This window comes from Pseudopipra pipra, chromosome Z, assembly GCF_036250125.1.
Source record: "Pseudopipra pipra isolate bDixPip1 chromosome Z, bDixPip1.hap1, whole genome shotgun sequence".
Lineage (NCBI taxonomy): Eukaryota > Metazoa > Chordata > Aves > Passeriformes > Pipridae > Pseudopipra > Pseudopipra pipra.
Window position 1 is genome coordinate 48,399,711 of NC_087581.1, and position 27,478 is coordinate 48,427,188.

General features: G+C 35.3%; 1 protein-coding gene across 9 annotated transcripts in view; it reads right to left on the reverse strand.

The window, feature by feature from the left end:
- The window catches only part of PAM (peptidylglycine alpha-amidating monooxygenase), a 123,372-nt gene that overhangs the window by 14,644 nt on the left and 81,250 nt on the right, over window positions 1-27,478 (reverse strand). For 6 of the 9 annotated variants that reach the window (XM_064641765.1, XM_064641767.1, XM_064641764.1 and 3 more), the window contains 10 exons: window positions 27,029-27,077; window positions 26,487-26,554; window positions 24,796-24,876; window positions 24,622-24,698; window positions 24,237-24,340; window positions 20,909-21,096; window positions 20,261-20,332; window positions 19,946-20,017; window positions 9,091-9,396; window positions 3,973-4,102 (listed from right to left, as the gene is read on the reverse strand). In XM_064641765.1, the coding sequence (XP_064497835.1) occupies window positions 3,973-4,102; window positions 9,091-9,396; window positions 19,946-20,017; window positions 20,261-20,332; window positions 20,909-21,096; window positions 24,237-24,340; window positions 24,622-24,698; window positions 24,796-24,876; window positions 26,487-26,554; window positions 27,029-27,077 (1,147 nt within the window). The remainder of the gene's footprint in view (window positions 1-3,972; window positions 4,103-9,090; window positions 9,397-19,945; window positions 20,018-20,260; window positions 20,333-20,908; window positions 21,097-24,236; window positions 24,341-24,621; window positions 24,699-24,795; window positions 24,877-26,486; window positions 26,555-27,028; window positions 27,078-27,478) is intronic. The other 3 variants (XM_064641772.1, XM_064641769.1, XM_064641768.1) reach the window with 1 other exon arrangement.

The following is a 27,478-nucleotide window of genomic DNA, read 5'->3' on the forward strand; positions in this document are numbered from 1 at the left end:
CAGAGAAGCCTATGAATAAAGCTATTAAAATGATATATTGTACAGTTCTAGCAGCTTCACATTTCCATAGCATTAAATATTTATATGTCTAGAATTTTTAATGTGGAAAAGCAATATTTGCTTCATATATAACCAGACAAATCTATGACACAATGTGTTTAAGCTTGTGCATAGGCCATGATTAAAAAATAATATTTAGATATTGCCATTACTTATTGTAACTATTTGTAACTATTTAATTTCTGGCAAAAATCACTTCTGATAGAATCCGTTTTTACTATGAATGGTTAAGCCCAAGGTGAGTTACTAAAACTCTCTACTGACTTCTCCTAAACACTCTGGTGCCATCATGCTATAGGGAGACATTGGATTAACGGTACTGGCACACAATGGCCTACTGGTGTGTACCTGCTTGTTTGACAACAATTGTTTTATTCTTTACCATCAATGACAGTAATCTGCCATAACAAGTTCTCTCGGTTTTAAACAGTTTTATTTTAAAAGGAGTCCAACACTAGTAAGGACTTGCTGTAGGTATGAATGACCACACTGGAGAACCAACACTGCATAGACTGAACTAATCTTATTTTAATCTACACAGACAACCACAGAAAAGAGTATCAGTGATGGCAGGTATTGTAAAAAAAAAAAAAAAACAACCAGAAAACACAGTTGTATCTCTGGAGAACTGACTATCTAGACAACTTAAAATAATTATTGTCTTTCCTTGTTATGATTTCAGTTCTTAGTAACACTGCTGTCCAGACTTCTATTCCCAGCTCTCCTGGGAACTGAGTGCTTTCAGTGTAAATAAGAGATTGTAAGGTATGTTATGCAAAGAAAGCCTAGTGAACTCTGAAATGAGATTTTGGGAGTGATCTTCCATGCATCTTCTCCTAGAAAGGAAGTCTGACAGGGAGGACAACTGGCATGCTACAGAGTCACAGTCACTCTTCCTCCCAGCATTTGAGACCAATTTCCAGGCAGTCAATGTTCCTTTGTTTTAACTGACAAATAAGAACACAAACAATGCTGACTACTTCTAGCTTAAAAGGAGCAAGATCAAAACCAAGATCAAGACCAGAATAACTGAACACCTTACTATTATATGTCATATTGCTCTGCATCATGGTTTTCTAATAGGTTCTGAACTTTGATATTGAAGGACAAGTAAAATCTGCTGCATATTTCACTATTTCCAATTTCAAACCTCAATGTAATCCCACAGTTATGTTTCTACTTCTCAGCTGGCCATTTCATACTAATACAAACAAATTATTGCTAAATTTACCATCCTTCTGGTGGGCTACCTATTAAATTTAGACAGACCACCTGACTTCATAAAACCTGAAAGCATAACCCTGAGCTCTATTCTTGATCAATATCCATTACCATTGTGGTACTGTGCTCAGCTTGAATTTACCTGTCTATCTTGTTAAGAATGCAGTAACAAGAATGTAGCCCATATTCTTTAATATATTCTTTATAAATTCCATGAAGAGGATATATTTTTCATCATAAAATGCAAAATAACTTCCAACTGATTCATTGCTTAGACACCTGAATAGTTCTGGTTTGTTTCATTCTGCCCAGCACATGCTGCATATAGCAAGGACTGTTCCAAAAAAAAAAGTGAGGAGACAATGTGGTAGAAGAATTTGACTTATTTAAGATGACTTTTTTTTTTTTTAAATCAGGAGCAGTAGGAATGCTACCGCCACTGCAAAGCTGCTACTATATTACAGGGCTTGTCACTGCATAACTGCTTTTCTAAAGCAGACAGAAGTTACCTTGAATGTACAACAGCACATTCAACCAGCTATATTTAGTGAAACAAGGATCTACCTTTTGTGGCAGATGTTAATAATGCCTTGGAAACATTTGTGCATAGCCTAACAGCACAGATAATTTTTGTTTTATTTGCTTCTATACTACGCAGGTGAAGCATTGAAACAGAAAATAAATTCTGGGCTTTCAGGCTATTGATTTATCACATTTATCATTTGGCAAGGAATATTATACTCAATTAACTGTATTTTCAGCTAATGATAAACGTTGACTTAAAAGCCTCATAACTTCTTATGCCTTCCCCATATGACTGTCATGATAAACACCTTTCAAATACTAATCTTTTCTTGAAAAATGAGAACACCCATTAGTCCTTCCTTTTTCAGCACAAGCCATGAAAGGGACCCAAAACGATTTCTTATGTCCACGACATACCCAAAGACAAAAAGGGAAGGCTGACTGGGTGAGCACATTTTGTGTACCTCTTCTCTGTGCCACAAGATATGGAACAACAGCTTAACCACCAACGTGTTTTCCCAATACATTTTAAAGTCACCATATTCTGTACGGAACAGTGGTTTTAGTCTAGCTGACTTAAGGGCCCCTACCAACTGATTAACTGTGCTTCACAAAAAGAAATAAAAACCCCTAAAACTTGTGAAAAAAACCTCTCATGAGTTAGAATTTAATGTTTAGTCACCTCTACAGGCGGCTCAAAACAGCAGCTTATCTCACATCTTACAGTGACTGCTGAGGACAAAGCTGAGTTAAGTGAACATGTAGTGCTACTGAGCACAGCTGGTAGGGATGTGGATTTCCAGACTACAGACCACAATTCTGATCATCTTCTGCAACCACAACTCAAGTTTTGTGCTCTGGATTGTTGCTATTCCTCAATTGCCAGACACTCAAAAATACAAGTACCATTCTATTTTCAAATATTTTTTCAATTCTTTCTTCAACAACACAAAGAACAGCACTCACTTTCATGCATAGGAGGACAAAAAAACTGAATTCAGTATCAGCTTTAATGGAATACTTAAAGCCTGAGTAATACAAGTTGCATAATGCATTTTCCTTTCAAATTTTATAGTCTATATTTATGTCTACTTGAGCTGGAGAGATCACTGATGTATGAGAAAAATGTATGAGAAGTAAATTATTGCCTTACCTGCTGCATTATGTTATTTAGCTGAAAACCCAAATAACTTACTTACTTTCATAAAACACTATTCTAAGCACCATTTCTTGTTATAACATTGAGAATGCTGCCTTTCCATTTTTTAGAAACTATGTTACCTTAAAATGAATTCATTGGGATTTGAAAAAAACTCCTTACCAATTAGCCTTTTAGTTATGTATACGGAGAACAGATGCTTAGAGAGAAGATAAAACCTCACATTTAAAAAGGGTACTCCATAATATTATGTTACAGGCTAATAGTAATTCCTTCCAGTATCCTGTTACAATTTCATGAAAGTTTTTCAAACGTGTTCATATAAACACCTATAAAATTTTAAAGGTCAGAGACATAAGGACACTTTACAAATAAGGACAGTATTCTTCATTCAGAATGGTCTGTTCTTAAAATAATAAACCTTTGAGTATATTACTTTACAAACACTAGAAAAACAGCAATTTTAAAGTCTGGACATTTTTTTTTGTTCGAGTGATGCTAAATGTAGCAAATTTTATCAAATGAGTAGAACAAAGTCTGATTTGAGAGAGTATCTTCTAAGAATCCAATTTTGTTCAGTGTACATAAACCAAAAGAAGAATGAGGATACACTGGAGCTAGCTGTGCTTGTCTTAAACCCAAGTGCTAATAGCAGTACACCATACTAAAACATCACTCACCCAAACTAATTATTCCTGTTAAAACCCGTGGAGAAGTAGGGATGATTAATCTTTGTGAATATCATATTAACATGGTCATACAGTTTAAGGAAGGACCTAATGTACTATGTTCTTTTCCTCTGGAGTCACATTCTTACTGCCTTCAGATAGGAATCCCATCATCTTGAATTGTCAGTCGCCAATTCCATTCTGAGTCTCTGAAAGGCACTTTCAGCCAAAGAACTGAATTTTAAATGGAAAAAGAACTGTCTTTCCTTGAGAAGGTCTACAAACAGCACACACCAGTTTGACCTTCTAACTTGCCATTCATCAAGAGTCTCTACTTACTTTTCATCCCAAACGTGATCACCTCTGTGGAAGATAACAAGGTTATTTTCAGGGTCCAGAGCCAACCCAGAAACTTGGCCTAGTTTGAGGTCTAACCCAGGCCACTCCACAGCCTCTTCTATGTGAAAATCTGATGAAAAAAACAAATAAAACTAGACAATATGTAGCATGTTTATAAAAAAACACCAAACATGGTTAAACTGGCATTTGGTACAGACTATTGGGAATTACATGGACATTTTCTTACATATAGTATTTTCATTAATGCATTGCAATTTAATCCAAGCATAGTTCTAATACAGTAAAGCATTAACATGCACTGGCATCTTGCTACACATAGGAGATAGAAATGTCAAAACCACTTCTGACTCCATTTTTTTTCCTCCATCTTATGAGGATACATGGACACAGACTCTAGAATTTTTAGGAGCTCTATAAATACTTTCTATACTGAAAGATTAAAAAAATATACAACTACAATCAAAATAATTAGGCAAATTTAAATATTAAGCTATCAGTGTTTTATTAAAAATGCATAACAACATGAATGACTAAATCAACTACGTAGTAGAAGTAGAAGTGATTGATTCATGATCTTTTTTTTCTATAAAGTTTTTAACACTAAGAAAAACATACAGAGAAAAAAGAAAAACAGCAAAGAGAAACAAATAAAACAGTAATTATGTGAAGTTTTTCTATGACATTTCTTACAGCCAACATATGCACTAGCTCTGGATAGTGCTCCTATCCTAATTCAAATTCTACATGCATAAGTAGGAAACAGATGTCTAAATCTGACTAAAAAGATGAAGAAGGGTAGAATATCTGTCATTGTTTATGGCATAACACACTGTTTTTAAGGAGAAATACTCTACAGCTTTTGAGTAACACGAATCTGATTTCCATACTAAATCAACAGCACAGGATTCAGCAAGTGAACCACTACTGAAAGGTCAAATACTTCTTGTGATTGCCTTAAAGTGCAAAACTCCTCAACTAAAAGAGATTAATTTAGTCTCAACTTAAAAATTAATATTTAAAAGATAAAAATATGGTTGCTTCAATCTCTGCTTTAGGTAAAAACAGACTTACACTGAAAAAAGGCAAAAACAGTTAAAAATTTTAAAAACTTGCAGAAAGTTAACTACAAGGATTATTTTCTCGCAGACTTACTGCTTAAATACTATTTGTAAGTGGTTGCTCCTACGTTGCTCTGGCAGTATATTGAGACAAATGAACTATATTACCAAAAATAAAAAATGTAATGACAAGAAAAATCCCCCTAATTCCAATAAAAGAAAAATTCAAAAATGCCTTCTACATGTTAGGAAATCCATCACTGCTTCCTTTCAGAAATTAATTTTTTCAGCATAATTCAGTATTTTTACAATGCATACTTTGTATGTAGGTACATATAGCCAAACTGATGCTGAATAATATGCAATCTCTTGGAAGTTATGTGAAACTGCTTCACTAATATTCAACGTGTTTTGATAGCATCATGCTGTACTTTTCAACTTTCAGTTCACCCAAGTTTCTGAGTTTTGCTGTGATCCTAAACACTAATCAGTGGGGTACCATCTGGGCAGGTGAAACACACTCACGAAGTGCTAGGGCATCCATGCTTTGAACAAAAGGCAGATCACACACCTTAACACCCTCCTCCCAAGGAGTTTGAGAGGGTTCAGCTGGAAGTGGTCTTTCAATGAAAGCAAAAATTAAATGGAACACAATGTCTAAAATCTATAGTCCACCTGTGCAACCCATCTGTTGTGATAAGCATACCCTCCCCTTCCATCTCACTTGGAAGAGATGCAGTCTGAGCAGTAACTACAAGGATGCAGTGGAGGGAAAATCATTCTCCACAATCTACACAATGGAAATACAAAATCAGTGCTGAAAACCTAGTGCAAACTAGGAGATAGGAGTTTTAGATATCATAGCTAGAGTTGGTGACAGAAAAAATCTAAAGGTTTACACAAACCCAAAATAAACCTAAGGCAACTGTAGTGGATCCGAGACAGTAATAAGAAACTTCTAAAATAAGATGTTCTGCTCTGTAGAAATCTTAGCTGAACGAAAGCTCCAAGCTAAAATAAAAGCCATTAAGAAAAAATTGATATATATACACCCTTCTGCTCAGTTCAGTTGATCACAGCAGGTGCAGTGCCAGGTATATTCATGGATGCTTGGATTTTGAAAGGAATAAAAAGAGGGAAATCCAGTGTATGCTTCCTCACTTGCTCATCCCATATCAGTTCAAGCTAAATTGAAGTAAACTTGTCTATGTTTCATGTTAGAGTGCCCCTTAGTTCCCAAGCCTTTTCAAAAAAACTAGAAAAAAATAAAAGGCTGAACATAGGAACCCTAAATTTTGGCTTCTGTAAAATTTAGTCTCCCAAAAGGCATGTACTAAAAGATTTCTGAGAGATCGAATGTACAGTGAAATACAATTTATCATGAGAGCTCCAACCTCTATACAACCTTCAGATTTCATCAAATGTTTCCACAATTGGCTAATTATTGTTACATTTTCTTTTCCCTTTGCAAGTCTCAAACTGAAAGTCCTTTGATACAGGTTTATCTTAAGGCAACTAGCTTTTTACAAAATCTCACTAAATTTAGACTTCGTTTATCTAAGACTTATTACTATTTCCCTACAAAAATAAGTAGTCTACAGAATAGTTTCACGTGAGACCAAAGAAAATTACTTTTCCCATTAAAATAATTTACAATTTCTTTAAAAAGATCACCAGTTTTATTGTAAATGAGATCCCTAAGTAGCAGATCTTCCTTCTTTCAATTTAGAGTAGTTCCTTTCATATAAAAAAAATTAAATAAAGAATGACATAGATTTAGAACATCCAAGTCATCCTGTAATCCTCCACAAATGAAAGATTAAAGCCTTATTTATTGGCAAAATTACAATTCGCTGTCCAGAATTCCCTGAAAGATCTTTCAAGCTTTTAGCATTACAAATTTAAAGTCATATTGCATTACTCTCTGCCACCAGAGTAATAATTTGAATCTTGACAAATCTAAGGAAGCACCGCACAAAGAAGTTTTTAAAATTGGAAAATTACACTCTTTGCCTTAATTAGGAGTTATAATTGTACTGGTTGCATGTTAAACAACTTGACTGATTAGTGACGAGTCTCAGGGTAGCAACCAGGAAGTAGTATAAAGTTACAAACATAACATTTATAACAACTTTACTTAACATATTGGCCATTTGCTTTTTCAGGACAGTTACATGTTTAAAATTGGAATATTCGCAAGAGTAAAAATATTAAACTATTTTAATTCTGGTAATTATTGAACAGTTAATTGAAATTAATTTAACAACAAAGTCTTGCCCTAAGAATACTGGGAATTTTTTCAATTCAATACAGTAAAGAATTTTACAAAGGGTGCAATTTTTTTCTTAAATTAAGACAACTTTAAGTTCCACTTCTTCCCCTGAAGAGGAAAATTGTGTTATGGAAGATTTTGTTCTTACATATGTAAATACTTCCCTAAGCAGAAACTAAACGTGCTTAAAGACGTTATTGCTACAAAAGTTCTTTTGCCAAAAGATGGCGCTGGCACCTTTTTCAGGTCAGAACTTCTGTCCTTAGAAGTATCGCAGACACTAACCTCCCCCCCAAACAATGCTAATTAACGAAATTTGAGTTTTCTTTTCTGCTGTATCTCAAAATCGCATCATTTGAAAGTCCTTTTGTTAACTAATCCTCCACAACAAATTACCCACGTATGAATATATGGCTACTAATGTAGCCAAGCAAATGCTTTCTGTAGTTAAAATTCATGCCATGAGATGTGCCACACTAAGCCATTTATTTAGTTCACTGAGACTTTCTCCTCTGAATCAGTGAAAACAGAAGGGAATTTTTGTCTTTGCCTTCTACATACCATGTGTTATTAGTCTGAGCTAACTGCTTTTGCAGAAATGCTCATGCACTTGGCTCTTCTGAGCACTTAATTCCAGTGAGGTTTATGGAATTATTTATGATTTACACTTATGTCAGGCACATGGTAACATCCCACCTGTTTTTTTGCCCCTATGTCAACCAGCTCTACTTTAAGTGCATAGCATAACATAGCATTGGAAAGTCCTTGTCTTTACTTTTCAGTTGAACACAAATCCAGGATTTTGCTAAGCTTGATTATTGTAACAGAGTCTCATATAAGTGGAGACAATACATGTTAACATTACGAATAGAAATAAAAATCAAGTGGATTATGAATAATACACATTTGTGTACAAGAGTACTTAGAAACATCAGGCTGGGTGGTTGCAACAAAAAAGCAGGCATGTGTGGCCACAGCTTACACATACAGATGGCTTCCATGCACACATTCCAGTTTATTTTATGAGATACTTGTCATATGCTGCATTATCTGGCTTTCCACATTAGCAGGTAAGGCTAAGCACAGTCAATATCACAGAGACCAAAATGCAAGTAAAACAAACACAATAGTTCCATGGTTTCTGCTGTCTTAGAAACCTGAAGGGAAACAACTGTAATTCTAGAATAATAAAAAAGCCTGTCTGAGAATATTTGGATAGTCAAGCCCAATTTGAAATCAATATGCAGAAAATTTTACTTCTGAAGAACTTTTCAGGATTAACTACTGCTCTTTCTGAATGAGAGAAAAAATATCCGATAGAATTGCAGGAATACCTTTTATAAAATTGTGTATCTGACAAACGAAGTTAATCAGAAAACTCATAAAATGTATTGATTATTCCATTGACCATTTAATAGTAGTTACTTGTATTAAAGTTCTTCATTTCCTGTGACTACTATATCCTGTATTTACCTTGTTTTAGTATAACTGATATAAAATCATTAAGTAAAAGTCTTCAGAGTCAAAAAATACTCTATTGTCCAGAAAGTACTGGTATTGTGCCATCAGTAGACTTTCTTTCTTGACACATGGAGGGGGGAAGAACCCCAATGAAACACCTCTAGAGGGAGAACACTTCCATAATTAGGAAAATTGTCATGTAAAATACTTCTACCAAGCCTCAACTGATACTCCCTTCAGATTTTGCTAATGTGGATCACAGCTCTTACAGTGCATTTCATTGTACAAAATTAACACCTAACCCACCTCCTGTATGTTCTTTTTCCCAGCTTCCCTCACCATGTTTAGACTGTTGCAAAGAGAAATGTTTGTTTTCTGGTGGCCTCAAAGTAGACTCTAGTCTGTGAAATTTGTGAATTCTGTCTCTGAGAAGAATAGTATCGTCCCTCTCATCATGATTTGTGATCTCTCTGGCAAGATCCTTCTTTTGGACTACATTAGCAATCTCAGCTACAAGATCCGATTCTGCCTTTTCTGTAGGTTTATGCTTATGCATATGCACAACATCTTCCCTTTCTCCTAGCAGCTTGGAAAGGAGTGAATAGAAATCACCTGTACAGAAAAGAGAAAAGATAACAGGAAAGGAGGAAGAGAAATAATTATAACAAACTGTGTAACTTTAGAAAGCTTCAGCAAAATATACGGTAACAAAGTTATTCAAACACTTATTGGTAAAAGTAGTAAAGAGGAACTGTTCCAGCCTCAGGAACTGAATGAGTTTCTGGTACGAAAGATAAACTCAAATTGTTATTGACTTTACATCACATATAAATTCCCACTTTTACCTGATACTCTGGCATCAAAAAATCATCACCTCTGCACAAATGTTCTTGGAAACATGGAACAAGAGAAAAACAAAAAGGGAAAGGGAAGAGAAAAAGAGAAAGGGAAAAGGAAAATAGTATGCACATTTCAGTAAAAGAATATTTATGATGGAATTATCTGGATTTTCCAGGCTACTGCAGAGTTACTATATTTTCACAAAACAAAGAGGGAAAAATTGTATAGTTTTATCAATTTTTTGCTTACAAAGACAATAATAGACCATCATAATACATTTCAAAGCATATGGTTTTGAAATCTGTCATGTATAAGAAGCTTAGGCTGTAAAAAACCAAAATTTCACATTTGCAAACAGATTCCATAGCACCCACTGTAGAAAAAAGACAAACTAGTAAAACAGAATGATCCATTAAACTTGCATTTATTAATTCAGTCTGAGTCCTGTCCCTCCTCTTAATCCAAATGATAACAGTCTTTAGCCATGATATCATCTGGCAATGCAGGGAACAGTATTTTTATCTCCATAACATTCTTAGGCATCAACAAGAATTTCAGTTAATTCCAGAATAATAGCTCAAAGCACAAAAAATGAAAACAGAATTTATTAACCACGTATCTTGGCTTAAAATCAACTGCATCATTTGAATGGAAAGAGACATTCAGTGTGCTTTAAGAATTAATGCAAGTAGGTATACTTCTATTGCAAGTACAATTCATTCAAATAAAAATTTGTATTATTCTATGGCAGGCTGTATAAGACATTTTCTAGAAAAGCAAAACTATAACTAATGAAGCTTTCACAAGAAACAAACAAACAAGAAAACAAAACAAAGGAAAAAAACCCCAAAAAACCATCCAGAACCAGAAATCATCACTTGCAGCCTGGGACAGAGTAAATTAAGTCTTGTAAATGAACCTAAAAGGATCTGTCATATTATTAAACAGTCCCACTTCAATGATTTTGAGTAGGATTCCATTCCTTGCCCTTGGAAATGAAATATCCCAGATGACATCTTCTGTCAGAAAATAATTACTGAAGAAACAAGGCCCATTTCAATGAAATTAACAAAGCAAATTAGAGAGAAAATTGTTAAGCTACATAACAAATATGAATTATTTGCTTCAAATGCAATTGTGAAGCTAGAGCACCCCATCATCTTAATATTGTCATTCAACGAGTCCAAGTACTGATTCAAAACAAATCCAAATATTTTATGACTATGATATCATAGGAGTTTTGGATAGAAACCCTATTTATTCTGAGAAAGGTTTCCAATTACATTAATCAGGTTCAATAGTCTCTACTTAAAGCATCCAATAATTGGTGCTGAAGTAGAAACACAGTTGGAATTTCCTTTACTTAGGAAACATTTGGTACTAAAATACTCTATATTGGCCTTTTTTTCCAACATTTGAAAAAACAAATGTGTTTCATATGTACAAATGTTTTAGTTTTATCTGTGGCTGGAGACCCACAGGCCAACTGACTTCCCTACAAACAATTATTTCCAACAAGAGGTCTCAGTGGTAAAAGCAGTGTTCTGCTCAACATAACTGTGAAAAATCACCCTTTAATCAGCAAGTCTAGCCTATTTTAAACTGCAGGCATTTTTAAAGAAAGTTTAGTGATAGTTGCCCAGTTCACCCTCTCCTATTTCTGTGCCAACAGTCTAATCAACTAACTTGTAATTAGTGGTTGCAAAAGGACAGCATACTACAGTTTGTATAAAGGTTTCAGAACCCTAACTCACAGCACATATGCTCATTCTACTTGAATGAAGAAGTTTGACAGCTTCGTGCTTCAGCCAAAGGCATTGCATTCTACCTCTGTTGTGCAACCACACAAAACAGATAAAAAAGAGCTTTAGCTTACTTGTCTGATATTAGCTCCTACAAAACAAACTGGTACAACATAGGGCTCAATAGAGAACAAGAATAAAAGACAGCAAGGGAATTCAACTTAAAAACAAGGCAAGTCCAGAGAACAAATTTTAAGAAAAATAAGAAATTCTAGTAGTCTTTATAGAAGCTGTTAATCAGGGATTCAACTCCAAGTAGGTTGATCAGCACTGATTCAATAATCATAGAATATATGAGGAACCTTCAAACAGTGGAGTACAGAGTAAGGCAGTTTGAGTACATTGCTATCAGTAGCTATAAATGAGATATTTTCTAAGCTGAGCTTGTCCTGTCCATTAACTAGGGGTTCTGTAACCACAGCAGATATTTAAGAACTGTTTGAATTTATGGAAAAAGGTGTGCCTGAGAGAGTGGAAGTGTCCTGAATTGCGATCCTTTCCTCAAGTAAATGTGTTTGAGGAAATGAGTATGAAATCTCTATACCTTAAGTCTAAAAGATATCCCTCTACATACTGCCCGGTATCTCCATATTCTTGGCACAAACACAAGGCTGAAGTCTTCTGTCAATTTCTTGGCATCTTGAACAACTCAAGAGTATTTACATAGCACAGATGTGTGCAGATGTAAAAGTGAAGAATTTAAGTTTCCTGATTACTTAATGTATGCAGCTGTAGCCTGAAGTCCACACATTGAATGGAGGTCCCATATTATTTGAGACCAACATTTTTCGGCTTTGCTCGTGATCTCTAGGCAGATTCAAATAAATTTGTAAGCAGCGTAATTTTAAGAAGTAGCTCAGAATGTTGATTCTGATTAACAGTTGCTCTCTGCAAAGCAACATCCAGCAAACATCAAAGCACAATCTTGTGTTGCTGCTTTACAGCTGTCTTTTACCAGCTGGAACAGTTGAAAGATGTTGCTTGCCTGAAGATGCTCAGTGGGAAAGGAACAGCAGCAAGATGCAATGTGTCATCTGTTTGGTCTTGTTTGAGATGAGTCAGCCTGGACTTTAGAATGCCTGGATATGACTGGACGAAGACATGGGTGAATAAACAACTTCTCTTATTGAAAAAAACGTATTCTACCAGTGCAGTGTCTGGGAAGCTGCTTGATTAGGTCACTTTCAGAGAGGATACTTACAGGCACCTCTTATGGGTAAGCTATCAGAACACTTCCCTCTACATAAAAGATGATTGGTTACAAATACCTACAAGTTTACTCTCTTCTGGAAGAAGTGATAGCAGTTGAGACCAACATCTCCAGAATGAAACAATGCACAACCATATTCCAGTAAGTTTAAACTTCTGACGGTGGTTTTACACTAGCAAAACTCTTCTACAGAACAGCGTTTTGGTAAACAGTCATACAAACAAATAAAATCATAATATTGGCAACTTCATTGAAAAACATAAGTTGAACTTCATCTGATCTCAATACAAGGTCAGATTAATTTAAGGTTAATAAGGCAGTTTACATATGTAATGTTTTTAGTCATGTGGTTTAGTTTTAGGCAGTCCTGTGAGGAGCAGGGAGTTGGTCTTAACGATCCTTATAGGCCTCTTCCAAATCGAGATGTTCTAGGATTCTATGTCTAAAACCAGTCCTTTTTTTTCCAGTGCTAGAGCACAAGTTCCTCAATCTGCAGTGAGCAGTCGCTGTCCGTGGTCCTTCAGCAGCACACCATTGTGCTGATGGAAGTACCAGTATCCAGTTTAGATGAAGTATCTAGCCATGGTGCTGCAGGATCAAGCTACATAGCTGGGAATTTCAGCCACGGTAAGCCTGTCCAGAGAGCCTGAATGAGTACCTGTTAAGATACATAGGTGAAACTCATTTTGCTGCATTTTAGAAAAAAAGGCAAGACACTGTGGTGGTGTCTGAGAATTTTCATCTCCAGAATCTCTATTTGTATCATAATGCCTGCACAGTGTCACTGAGACAGTTCAGATAGGCTCCCCAGCCTGTTACTGGCATTCCAGACTTTATGTTGTTCCTTCCAAACTTATGTCTTGGTCCTATCATAATAGGATCGGGAAAGAACCTTTCATAGCTAACTTTGGGCTTCCCAATTATCTCTGAATAAAACAGAGTGTATTCTGAGACTGCATGCTTCTTGTTCAGTGGGTTCAACTGGCAAAAGTAGTCAGGGATTCTGCCTTTTCCTAAGTACTGAAATCATGGTCTAAATGACATGGTCTACAACTATGACTTTGTCTCACTTTAAAGCTCATGTAATGTCCATGTAATACTAATTTTCTTTGCCTTCTTTGGCTCCTAGATGAAGCTACCAAGGTCACTGTAACAGGCATACATAAGATAACATTGCTGGTATAAAAGAAGGGAATAAAGGCATGGAAAGACATTGCATAAGTGAACAAGGCCTAATGCCTGGACACAGTTTGACATAATAGGCCAAAACAATTTCCAAAATGTCTTCTAGTCTGCTATTATTTTTCATGCAAATCATGATCTAATCTGTTGCTTTGACAAAAGCATTGGAAAGATTCATGAGAACCAAAAAATATTAAGCAATATTAAGGTTGTTTTCTTTCTGAAGGGATTTGAGGGGCTGGAAGAAATAGATAGGAAATGAAAAGATTAAGCTACTCTAGAGATTCCTGGTCATCCTCACTGCCCTAAGTAATCTGCACTTACAGCACAGCCAAACTGACATGTCTGAAGAACCAGGAATTGCATCTGCTCTCAAGGCATTTCTAAGCAGCTTACAGAGCTAAAAAAAGGATGGAAGAAAAGGTAAAAAAAAAAAAAGTTTCTCTTGTTTTCTATGTCTGCATGTCCCTAACAAGGGGGTTTACTACTACTGCAATGTAAATGCACTTCCTTCAGGTTTTATTCATCCTTTTTTGTTTTTTTCTTAATCTGTCAAAATATTTTAATGTAGAAACGTTTTAAAAGTTCAAGCACAGTTTTTAAAATCAATGGGTTATAGGAGTTTGTAACTGGGAAATGTTAAAGCTCAGTATGAAGGAAGACAAAGAATCTTCACTGAGGATTACACTTTGTTACAGATACGTGTTCATCACCAAATCAGAACCTGAGATTCAAACCCAAAGCTGCTTGCAGATATCTAACTGCCCTAATCTTTTCTTTCCTTCCCAATCAGTAATAAGTTCATGACAAGCACCAATCATTTTGTTACAATAAAATATATTTATCAGCTACTGCTAGATGACTAGTAATAAACACAGCGGTTTTACTACACAGGACCTTACTGTGCTCATTTGGACATATTACAGACATTGGTAATTCAGGCATAGGGTACACCAGCTCCACTCAAATTTCTATTTCATGCAGTAAATACTTTTAAATACATTTAGATTCACAAAATGACATATGTGAGAGTATGTTTATTATGAAAAGTAGTTCTGCTATCTTCAATGTCTTTCTTTTAAGCATCATTATGCTTTATTTAAAAAAAACCAAAAGACAGAAAAATTATAAAAAAGGAAAACATTTTGCCAACAACAACAACAACAATAAATATATAATGTTGGTTTGGTTTAAATTTGTGATATGACTTCATAATTTCTCTGAACTCTTCCTGTACTAATACAGTGTACACTTTCCATTTCTTCAGACATGCTAATGATATTAAAAGCAGTTTTTGTAGTTTTCATTGATAAGTAGCCTTTATATTACAGAAAATACAAAGGAAATATGCCTCTACAGTTTTAAGAACCAGAGAACATAAACCAGGTGTCAGACGGTGAAGACTGAAACACTGAATTTAAAATTACTTCTTTCCACGCTTGTTATATTCTTTTCCTGCTTAGGTATGTCCTGAAGATGCTTTTATAGAGATTACCTTATCCTAACCAGATCATCTTTTATTTACAACTTCGAGCAGGATCACTCAGTGCTGAAACAGCAAGCAAATTCTCTGAGATTCTGAATCTTCCTAATTACAATTCTTTAATGATGTGTATCGCTCTGAGTATCTTTCAGTAGCAGTTTCTTCCAAGGTTTAATTCAGTCATTTTTATCTTACTTTTGTACTCTATTTAAGGGACCTCATATTATCTCCGAGCACCAAACATGCAACCCAAGCCTGAAAACATCTGAAGATTTTCTTGTATGTCAGGCCTTAATCTAAAATAGTCTCTAATTTCATTCTATGCAACCCACACCAATACTGGAAAGTGAATCTGTCTTCTGGTTTGAGCCTCTCCTAAGAATTTTAAACTACCTACCAAACTGAGCTCCTCTATTTTCTTACAACCAGACAAACAACAAAATTATGACAAGTTCATTTTAGAAAGTAATGTAACCCGTGCTGGCAGAAAAATACACCAAGTCTCATTGGTTGATGTTCCTTGCACAAATTTGTCATACAATATTATGAAAAAAATACACCACTTCATTGAAAGTTGCTGCTCTGCTTGAAAAACTAAGTACCTGCCTGCACACTGATTCTCTCTTCCTCTTCAACACCTATCCCACAAGACATTGTAGGCCTCCCTTCGCATTCCCCCACCCCTTTTTTTTCCTGAAGGTAGCAAAAGAGAGATGAGGCAGAAAGAGGAGGAGCTATACCTTATTCTTCCACTTAAATCAATTGGAAATTTCTATCCCAGACACAAAAAAACCTCATTCAGTACACTTTTATTGTATGAGCTTTTCACAGAAATGCACAACTGAACAACTCAGAACAGACATTTCAGTTTCCCAGCTCAGTAACTTCTGAATGCTGGACTCAAACTATAATATTATTTTAAATGTATGAGGTTTAACAGGATTTCAGTTAAAACACTCAGCATGAGTCTACCTGAGACATTCCAAAAGAGAGATCTTAAGTTCACTTACATTGAACTTTCCCATTTGAACTCCTGGAATAACTTGTTCTCATGGCAATCATGAAATAATGAGGGATAAGGGAAAAAACCCCACTACAGTGGCAGTACAACTGACTAATCCTGAGAGCAAAAGAACTGCTACTTTGACTCTCACTTCGGATTTCATCATCAGAGGCAAAAAATACGTAACTATTTTGGTACTAACTCCTCAGTTCCCTAAGTCAGAGAGAAGTAAAAATGTACTTTTGTAACTGTCACAATAAACATAATACCAGAAGTAAAATGAAAATTCTCTCTCCCATATATGTGTAAGTAGTGTATACAGGCCTACACTCTTCCAAAACAAACCCAAAATCTAATTTTTGGTTTACATGCTGCTAGCAAATTTTTAGCTCAAGCCAACCTTGAATTTTTCTTTAAAACATTTGAACACAATTATATTTATTTTACCAGGAAAAAAATTTGCCCCTTCTGCTTCAAAAAGTCTATGATTACATCTAATGAGATACCATATTGTGAGCCAGCCAACAAACTAAGTACTGGACATCTGATTAATCATCACCTGTCTATTTCTTCCTTGTTTTAAAGAAACTACTCTTGTTATTATGTTTTTAATGTTTATATGCACAGCTTTCAGGTACACCAGCAGTGAAATTTCTCAGTAGTAAAGGCTGCTTCACTGCTTGCACACCAAAACAAACCAGAACTCCATTATACTATATTATGCCACAGCTTACAGCCAGGAAAGTGATGAACAAGCAGAATGAAACACATTTAGGCCTTTTTTCCACAGGTAAAGACATATAGAACAGATAGTGAATGTTGACAAAAAACCACCACAGCACTACTGTCTCTACTGAGTACAATTAAATCAAACTTCTACTGATGAACAAAAAATAAACATTCATAGTATTTGTTTTACTATGGACCTTGTGCTTCGGCAGGAACTTTAGTAAACTCTCCAATATGCACAAATGTTTAAATCAGTTGCATTTCCTACAATAATTCACTTCCTATGAACAGTTTACCTTCACCATACAATGATGCTGCTGTTTCAGAAACAATATAATGAGGTCACTTTCATGAAGGTAAGTTCAGTTAAATTTTAACATGACAGGGATTTAGCTTTATCTTGATGTGGAGTGGTGCTTTGCTTTGTGATGTTTACTGCCTATTCCAATATATTTGCATTGCTTATTAATGTGCTTCTGATGAGTGAAGATAATGAAATTGAAAATTTAATGTAAAAGCCATGATAATATCTGGAGGTACCAATATAATAAACTACTTGTGTGCCAGGATATACCACTAAACCTATGCCCAGGCAAACATGTGATACACATAGTATTAGCAGGCAGATACATGGCAGGATTTTTTGTTTTCCCTTTTTGAGGCAAATGCCTAGATTTAAGAATACTAACATAAAAATTGTCTCTTTGAGGACACCTCTAACCCCCAGATTTTTAAGGACCTCCATGGCAGCACAGTTTAACAACTATTTCAGTTTTAGTGAAGTAACAGTGTTTACTTTGGTTACCTGAAACTAAGAAGGGAAATGTAAGTTGCTACAACATAGTGAATCATAGAGGAAAGAAACACATGCAAGATAAAACACAGAATTATGGAAAAATTGTTGAAGTGCTTTCTTCAGAGCAAATCAAAAGCAGAATTTACTGAGCAACAGCTCAGCAGCAACAGAACTAATCAAAGCCTCAGTTTTAGTAGCTCTGTGTTTTGTAGATAAGGTTATCACACACAGTATGTCACGCCAGACCATAAATGGAAAGACTTAACGTCCTTTACCTCAGTGAAAGTTTGAATTTGTATAATGACCTTAGCCTCAGTGGCTAAGGTATTTTCTTCTGTGAAGCTTAGGAGGTCTCCCCTCGGTCCCTCCAACCTATAGAATTTTCTTGTCATTAAGGCCTTGTTCAAATTTGGTTGATATTGGCTGACTCACTAAATTTACTTGAGGAGACTGGGAAATTGGCAGCACAACTGCATAAAACTGATTGCCCCACAAAACTGACTCCAATTGCTATGTAATTTTTATAGCATTTTAGCAGGCTGTTTTCAGCTCCTGGTTTTCCCAGTGTATCTTATCAGGTGCTCATGTGCTTGCAGAACCAAAACACACTTTTTAAACCAGCCACCCAACTTTCCCTCTTTGGAGACAAAACCAAAATCAAACCTGATCTGATTTTTCATTTTGCTTTTTTTTTCTTTTTGCTTTCTCAGACATAATTCAACTGAAGTTTAGAGCTGTATCAATATAAAATTGAAAACAGGCTCCTGTAAATGATGGAAGAATTTACCTTAAGCTAACAATTAAGAATATGAAATGAAATTCTCTCACGGCAACTCTTGTGTTTTGGTATGTCATATCATGAACCCAACTGATTTCAAATGGACAAAACAATGCACTGTGTTTCCATAGAAACATGTTAGATGAGGATATATACTAAACAGTGGTCTCAGCAAACCAAACTGCATTGCAGAAACATGCCTTTGAAATACATTTCAAAGACAAATGAAAAAGATTTTAAAAGGAGGACCTTGTTTCAACATTTTTTTCAAATACTAATGAATTCAATAAAACACACAGATAACCAGAACCTTGACCAAATGTCAATGCACTTATTAGTAACATAAGGGTGAAGCAGCTTGTCAGCATAAAGCTTGACGTAAATTTGGAAAAAAATAGCTCATTCTGCTCTGAAACATGCTTAAGGAGTTTGAATTGTTTTTCTTTCTTAAAAAATACAACTTGAATTGACTAAGACAAATTTCGGGTATGTCATTCCAAATATTGTCCCTAGGTATTCACCTTACCTTGAGTCAAGATGATTTTACACTCTAGAAGCTACTGTTTATGTAACTGTAACTTAATTAACTCTGCAAAGTGGCAGAGTACATATAAAATCTAACCCCTTTGTGAGACATTGCCAAAAATTCTAAACACTGTCCCAATCTTTGCTCTCCTTAAAGGCAAAAGGAAATTTGCCTTTATTTAGTCTTTGAACTTCAACACTGTTCAATGAAAAGGGTATGAAACTGTAGCTGATGAGACGTCTTCTCCTTCGTGCCAAGAAAAATCTTGACACTAAAACAGTATTTATCTAATAGCATACTCAGAGTATTTCTGAAAGGTTTATAACAGTCCTGGATTTTTTTCTGCAACTAAGTACTACACACATTTCTGCATGAGTCGTTAGGTATATATGCACATATACACAAATACAATGAAAAATAATTCATTATTAAACATTAGCTGTACTCAACCCACTGCATGTACAATAATGAAGCAAAAGAACATTCCCTGTTACATATGTAGTAATACAAACTGAGAAATCACTGAAGAGCTATAGAATATAGAATATATGCACGCACACATAAATTTTAACCTTTGTTAGAAAATTAAACAAAGAACAGGAAAACCTAATGAGATTAAAATGCACTCATAAATTTTACTTGCAAGGTTAGAGATCAGCAGTAGACTATTCTTTTTTTATTATTATTTATATAGCATTAAACCATATTAGCTTCATAGAACATTGCAAATTCTATCAATTAAAGAGAAATAATTTATCAGTATTTTACATTAGTGAGTCCTTTACTTGACATAGAAATAAACAAGTACCTACCCTGATCCAAAATCTCTTTCTCTTCTTTTTTTGCCTGCTGCAGCAAAGAACTTCTATCACCATCCTTGGTTTCTGAAAAATAGGTTTAGGATATGATGTTATCCTCTGCATGTGAAGGGAATTGAGTATCTCCATACTGGGGAAAAAATGCCCCTCTATAATGAACATTTTGTATTTTTATCTATCCATAGTAGTTGTACCAAACAATGCAGCAGTAAAAGAACTGGAATAAAAAGTTAAGATTTGTACTTCAAGCATAGAAATAGAAGTAAACACAGAAATAAAAGATGTGCACAGAAACAAACAAGCACATACCCTGATCCAAAATCTCTTCCTCTTCTTTTTTGGCCTGCTGCAGCAAGGAACTTGTATCACTATCCTTGGTTTCTGAAAAAGGGGTTTTAGGATATGATGTTAACATCTGCATGTGAAGGCAATTGAGTACCTCCCTACTGGGGAAAAAAATGCCCTTCTGAAATGAACATATCCATTCAAAGTTTACCAAACAATGCAGCAGTAAGATTACTTCTGTATAATACTGTTGCTGCAGCTTATATGACTACTAATGTTCAATGTAAACATCCAATTCCTTCCATAAGGCAGTAGGATCCAAAAACTATGGAAATGTTATGATTCGGTTTTGTAGGAAATAGGCATTCATTAAAAAATTGTTAATATAAAGTTTAGCACAGAAGAAGAGGTCAATCTTTAGGGTACACAGCTTATACAGCTATAAAAATGTTGGAAGCTGGAAGTCAACATTAGGAAGAAATGGACAAAAGACTATGGCACACATTTCCACCAAAATGAACAGTGGAGTCCCATAATGGCTTATTAGTTAGCAATTTGAATTTTATGCAGAATCACATTACCTCTTTATGAGAATTCTGCATATCAAAACAACACAGGGAAACACATCAGTGAGCATAAGACGACTTGAATAAAATGGATTACAAGTATTACCTTCGTGATGCCCATGTGTCATCTTCAGCATGTCAGACTTGATTGTAACAGGAATATTTGCCTCCTGTGGAATATTTCTGAACATCTCAGGGTTTGCATTCTGAGTGCAGGTCATATATGAGACAGCATGCTTGGCTTCCATATAGTACATAATGTAAAAATTACACATTTCATCATTGGCTGTACCCCTACACAACACAGAAAAGATGTGATACTTAAAAAAAAAGGACCTGAATATAGCTGCTATTTAATTCATCCTACTTGTTTATTAGAATATTTAAAAGTAGCAATGAAACGTTTAGATGTCCCACACTAAAAAATGTAATAACTTCACTGCAGCAAATACCAAAAGTTTCTTTTGGTTTATACTGAAGAATACACGCTCCCCATGTACCTCAGAAATTCCTAACAATTTTGTTTTGATTCTACAGAAAATTGCATCACCTATTTAAACTGCTCTTCCTTCTCATTTCCCCAGTATATTCCACATAGTCCACACTGTGTGATTAACTATGCACACGTTCTGATGAAATATGACAGAACTGCATCATTCATTACATCACTATTCATACACTTCTCTGTCAATCTTGGGCAAATGTAATTTGAAATTGTTGCAAATAACATCTATGTTTGATTTCAGTGGCTATCTTCTATGACAAATCTTCCCCCCGCCCCCATGTTCAAATGTTTATTGTCCAATCACACTGGTTCTAAAGCGGCAGAACTTAATTTCATTACATATTAAAACACCATAAGTATCTCTTAAAGAGAATATAGCACTGTCATCTTGAGAATAACTTGTTCATAAGCTTCTGTAACAAAAACATGACTGCAAGGGGAATGATTAAACACTAGCAGAACACAGTACTTTCATAAATGTTGTGCATGTATTTGAAACAGAAGAGGCTCTTCTGTACTGATACATAATCCTGTCTTCAATAGAAAAAACAGGTGGTGCAGGGAAGATTTTTTCTGAAAAAAAATTACTTTGTGAAGCAGACCATACAGGGCCTTTTTACAACTGTGATCTGTTCCTGTCTTTTTTTATCTCTACTGTATGAGGTGACACCTTTTATTTAGAGCTAGAATCCTGACAATGGAATAAACTGGGACTTTTAAAGAAAAGTTCCCAAAACACAGGGTTTTACATTGAGATTTTTTAATTAACTTTCACAATTAGCCAGTAAGCCACACTCATAAAAGAGATACAGGGGTGGCCTATTAGCTGTTTGCAAAAGACGTCAGTGCTGACTTTTCCAGCAGCATCCTGCAGCATTCATTTATTCACCATAGCAACAATAATGACACAAGCCAGAGGGGAGACAGGGGGAACAGAGGAGAAGAGACTGTTTCAAAAGGGGAGTTGGTATTTTTCCACGCATTGAAAGTTTAGCATTCCTTGGAGGCCACAAAAACGAGGCTCTGACTGGGCAAGCTCTGCTTAAGCTCTTAGAAAGCATTAACTTCACTGCTGGACCTCCAATGTCTGTCACTGTAATTGCTTTATCTTTGAAACTCCAATAGAAAAGGGGATGTGGAAACCACATGAAACCTGGTTCACCTGAAACGTGTTACTGTGTCTAAGTGTTTGTGCTGGTTTAATTCCAGGTGGTAACTAAGTACCACACAAGCCCTCACTCCCCCCAGTCCTGCCCACCTCAGAGTGGGATGAAGTAAAACTTGTAGTAATACTAAATAATAATAAATAAATAACACTGAATAATACTAATACTAAAACTACTAATAATAGCAATATCATGGCCAGTCTTCGCGAACGAAGATTTGGGAAAGGTCTTTACCCTTCGAGCCTGCGCAGTGGATTTTTTAGGTGAGACACAGTGTGCGCTGAACTGAGCCCACCATTTAATCCTGAGGTTCATCTGCCGGGGCCGAGCAAGCTCGGACAGTGGCTGTGAGGTCCTCAGGACGTAGGTTTGTTTAGAGTGACCTTCTCTTAGATGGATGGCCTTACAGAGCTGACGAGCTCCATCTGCCCGGGGAAGTCCCCTGACCGGGAATCGAACCCGGGCTGCGGCGGTGAGAGTGCTGCATCCTAACCACTAGACCACCAGGGGGCCCCAATAATAGTAATAAATAATATGTTATTTATACTATATATTTATATGTGATATAACAATTATATACACATAATAAAAATAATAAAATACTAATTATAATAATGATAACTGTAATGAAAAGGACAGAGACTTTTCCTATTGAAAGCATACTAGTACATTGAAAGAAAATATCCTAATTGTCCTAAGACTGCTTCTTAAACTGTAAGGATTATTCAGCAAACAGGAACTACTTTTGCAGGTTCCAGAAATGCGACAGAAACTTTTTGAACTTGCGAATAAAAGATCAACAATTAAATTAAGGTTTTAGATACTTTTGTTAGTGTTACAACCTTTGTAAAAACTTCTTCTCAACTAATTTTACCTCAGCTGCTACTCATCAGGATTTTAACTATTCACTGCAAAGCCATAAATCCATGTTGAATCCTTAACCCTCTACTGTGATACAATCTTAGGGTGCTCGGTGCACTAAAATTTCTTTGGGATGCTGTAGCACATACTCCCAGAGTGGAGAGATTTCTGCAGGGTATCTTCATATCTCTACATATGCAATAAATTACAGTTCAAAGAGCCAGAGACAGTTAAGAGAATATTAATATTACATCTATTTTTAAAGCTGTATTTGTCAACTTGATCTTATAGGGCTGCATCTGCCACCTGCAGCTGAATAGCACCATTGACTAACACCGTTCAGATTTTCCTTTTTATCATTATTATTAATTTCTGGTTTGATTGTTCTTCATAAAAGCCTGTACATTTTTATATTGAAAAAAGGTAACTGGCATATTGGTCCAAATTTTTAAGGTTAGATTTTACAACAGGTCAAACTATCAGAATTTTATAAGCTTCTATAACCTTTCTTTCCAGAATAATGCAGAGAAATTGGGAAGCTTTATTATTTCACTATAAACAGTCAATAATGTCACCTTATTAAAAATGTACTTTCTGGAATTGATATTCTCTATCCTTCTCTAAGTGCAGATCAGCCCAACATCTGAGTAAGGTGTTTGGCAGCAAAGCTTCACTGGAGAAATGTTCTGAACACTTCAGCGAAGTGAATATTCACATAAGTAAAGCCAGTGAACATTGTGTAGAGTTAAATCTTGAATAGACTAGAAACAAAACAGAACATTCTGGCAGAAAACGTGTCTTAGAATTACCTTGGAAGAAGACATGAAACAAACACATTTCTTCATAGAACCAGTATCCTGGAAAAACACAGTGAGGAAATGGAGCAAACAGACAAAATTTACCCTATATGTGTCTCTGTAGTTCTGCCTTCCCCACTGAACACACATCTGGCTGCCAGGATATCATCATAGCTCACATCTACTGGATGTTCTACTGGGTAGAAAGCCTGAAAGACAGGATGATTCACCATAATCAGTGAAGTGTTTCATATCATTTACATCAATATGCACTGATGAGAATGACAGTGATACCCATGTGAAATGGTTTTTGCATCACAATCTAATTGTGATAATAATACTTAGCAACATTCACTCCCAGTGGCAGCACAACATGTACCAGTGGAAACAGCAGGATGCAGATCCGTGGGCACACGATTTCCAATTCAGCTTCTCAGTTTTGAATAAAGATAATTAAAATTTACAGTTAGAATTACAAAAAACAACCAACCTGTGGTAGTTGCGGACTCTGTCTACCAATCAATGTCCATTGACCGTTTCTCACTCTGTATCCACTCACTACTTTACCTGAAAGATACAGGTAAACAAGAGACATAAACACGTTGCAGTGTCAGCATTTTTCTGTTAAGTATTTGATACTCCTATGATGAAAAAAACCTCTTACCTAGTCTGTGTGTATGAACTCTGTAGGCAAAAAGGTGCATTGGAAATCTTTTGTAATGGCAGGCAATGTCTGCATCAACCACTGTTAAAATATGACAGCAATAAACAATGACAAACACATTATTTATCAAACAGATAAAAGTTACATTACTGTATTCATTCAGTATGGTTTACAAAAAGTATACCTACACTGGACAACAGACAACTTCAAAAGATAATAGATAACATCTTATATTTCTGTAGTGTCTATCTCAAGAAATCTGCAAATAAAACCCAATAAAATATAATAAAGGTCAGTTGAACTTACTTTCTGTGATGACGTACATACAAAATTGGGCTGAAAGCCAGAAGTATTTTTTCGCGTGTATGCTACCGATATTTAACAAAATAAAGTAATACATTTGCTTACAGACTATGTTGAGGGACACTTAAAATAAACATGTAAACTTTCAGGGGGAAACTAAAATAAACTGATATAATTCTAAACTAATGAAATTTACAATGAAAGCTTAAGCTCGATTTTAAAGGCCCAGACTTAGAGGTCTAGTGTTAGACATAGACTTTGGTAGGGAAGTGTTGTACAGTGTTTGAAGACTAGTACTTGTGTTAGGTACAGTACATATTGCTACTACTAAGGAAGAGTCTACAGAAAAATCCCTTTGCCGATGCCTCTCTGAGAGGTGCCTGCATGTTTCCTGTTCTAACAAACCTCATGCTCTACTTAAGAACCGTAAATATGATTGAACGTGAGAAGGCAGCTATCAACAGGGACAGAACTGTTTGTCTGTCCCTTTGATCAAAGATTCTGGAGGGTGTTTGGGTATTAATTTGATATGTTTTCATATTAAAGGGCAAAATATGTGAAGTTTCAATTCAGATTTAAAAATGTTTCAAGTTTCTGAGTTCACTAAACAGTTGGAGTTAGCTGAGCATTTGATCACCTCAATCCTATCTAGGCAGCTAACTGTAAATGGGACAAATGGTGTTCTCAGCTATCTAATTTAAAATCGTGGTATAACAGAGGAAAATGTAAAGTCAGTGTTCAACTTCCTTAAAACAGAACGTTGCACAGTAGCCTGAAGAAGGGATACTGGGACTATCCAAGCTAAGTTTCAGATAAAATCCACTGAGTAGGATTCTGAATCGAAACTGTTAGGAAACTTTCTTTTACAATGTTTTTTCAGCATTTAGACCTTTTAACCGACCAGCAACATAGGAATAAAATTCTTAAACAGCAACTCCTTACTGGTAGAAATTCATTCATTAAAACTGAACTCTTAGTAGAATCACAAGTATCATGGATGACAAATACAGATGAAGAAGAGTCCAAAATATTCTATGGCTTTCTAGGAGGAAAACAAGGAAAATAGGTAGAGACTTTTTTGTAAAATATTAAGATGAAAGTAAATCAAAGAAATACTCTTAGGAACCCTAGAATCTTCAAAGTTGCACAGATCATTATTGTTTTGTACAACATTGTGTTTCTACAGCATTGATTGCCTTTATTGATGTAGTCATCAGGAAATATGATACAATCTTCAACATAATTATTTTTTCATAATTTGCTTAATTAAGTAACTAATTTGTCCATCTAGAATTCAAGAAGTCTCTACTAAATTTTCTTCTTCAAAAACTAATAAAAATAAATCAGATGGTGAAATTATATAATCCCTTTGTAGAACAATGACTCACCTTTCTCGCCTGGTGGTATGACAGTGTTCACAGACATCATTAGATACATTCCAGCAATCAAAGGCTGCCTGCAATTCAAAACCCAAGCTCTGGTAAACAAGTGCTCTGCAAGTGACACGATATGCAATACCATTTAACACCACTAATGTCTAAATGTTGAATTACATCTGAAACAGGTCTGCTGAGAAAGAAACTGTTATACAGCACCTCCTCCTCCCTCCTTTTTTTCATACAGTGCTACAATTCTTAAAGCATTTTTTGCAAAGTACGTGAAATAGGACAAAACTATCATCTACATAATTGCTGTTCCTGTCTCAGATTTCTAAATATGATGCTCTTAAACTGGATTAGCTCAGTACTGATAGCACCACTTGACTGTCAAGTTTCTTAGCAGAAATTACATCTTTTGCCAACAGATATCACATAACTTCAAAATTCTTAATATTGTGAAGTATGTATTTTTTTTATTTCACATGTTTTCAAAGGAATCCATACCTTCTATTCTGATGAAAAAAATAATAGGTATTTTTAAAGATACTCACTTTTGATGTGTCAGATGTAAAGTTACACCAGAGCAGTCCTTGTGTTTATCTGTACAAATCATGAAACAGTTTAATAATTAGCAACTGAAGCCCTGCAAATTATTACATATTAATAAGATTCTTTCACTGTGTAAAAAATATCAGAACAAGTTTTAATCTTATTGTTTGCAGTCAAACCTTCGTACTATGTAAACATTACTCGAATTGCACAAACCTGAACATCACAGTACTGCATTTGTAGCAAAATCCTAATACAGAGCAAAACTGTGGTGGATGAAAAACTGACTGCTTTTTTGACAGCAGAAATTCTGGATCTTCATGAACTAGCATCTGAGAGATGAAACAGCATCGTGTTTACAACAGCAGAAACAACAGAAAAAGTTGTTTAGCTTCAAACAAAACTGTATTTTGATAACAGTTAGAAAAATGAAAGATTTGTAAAAAGTGATG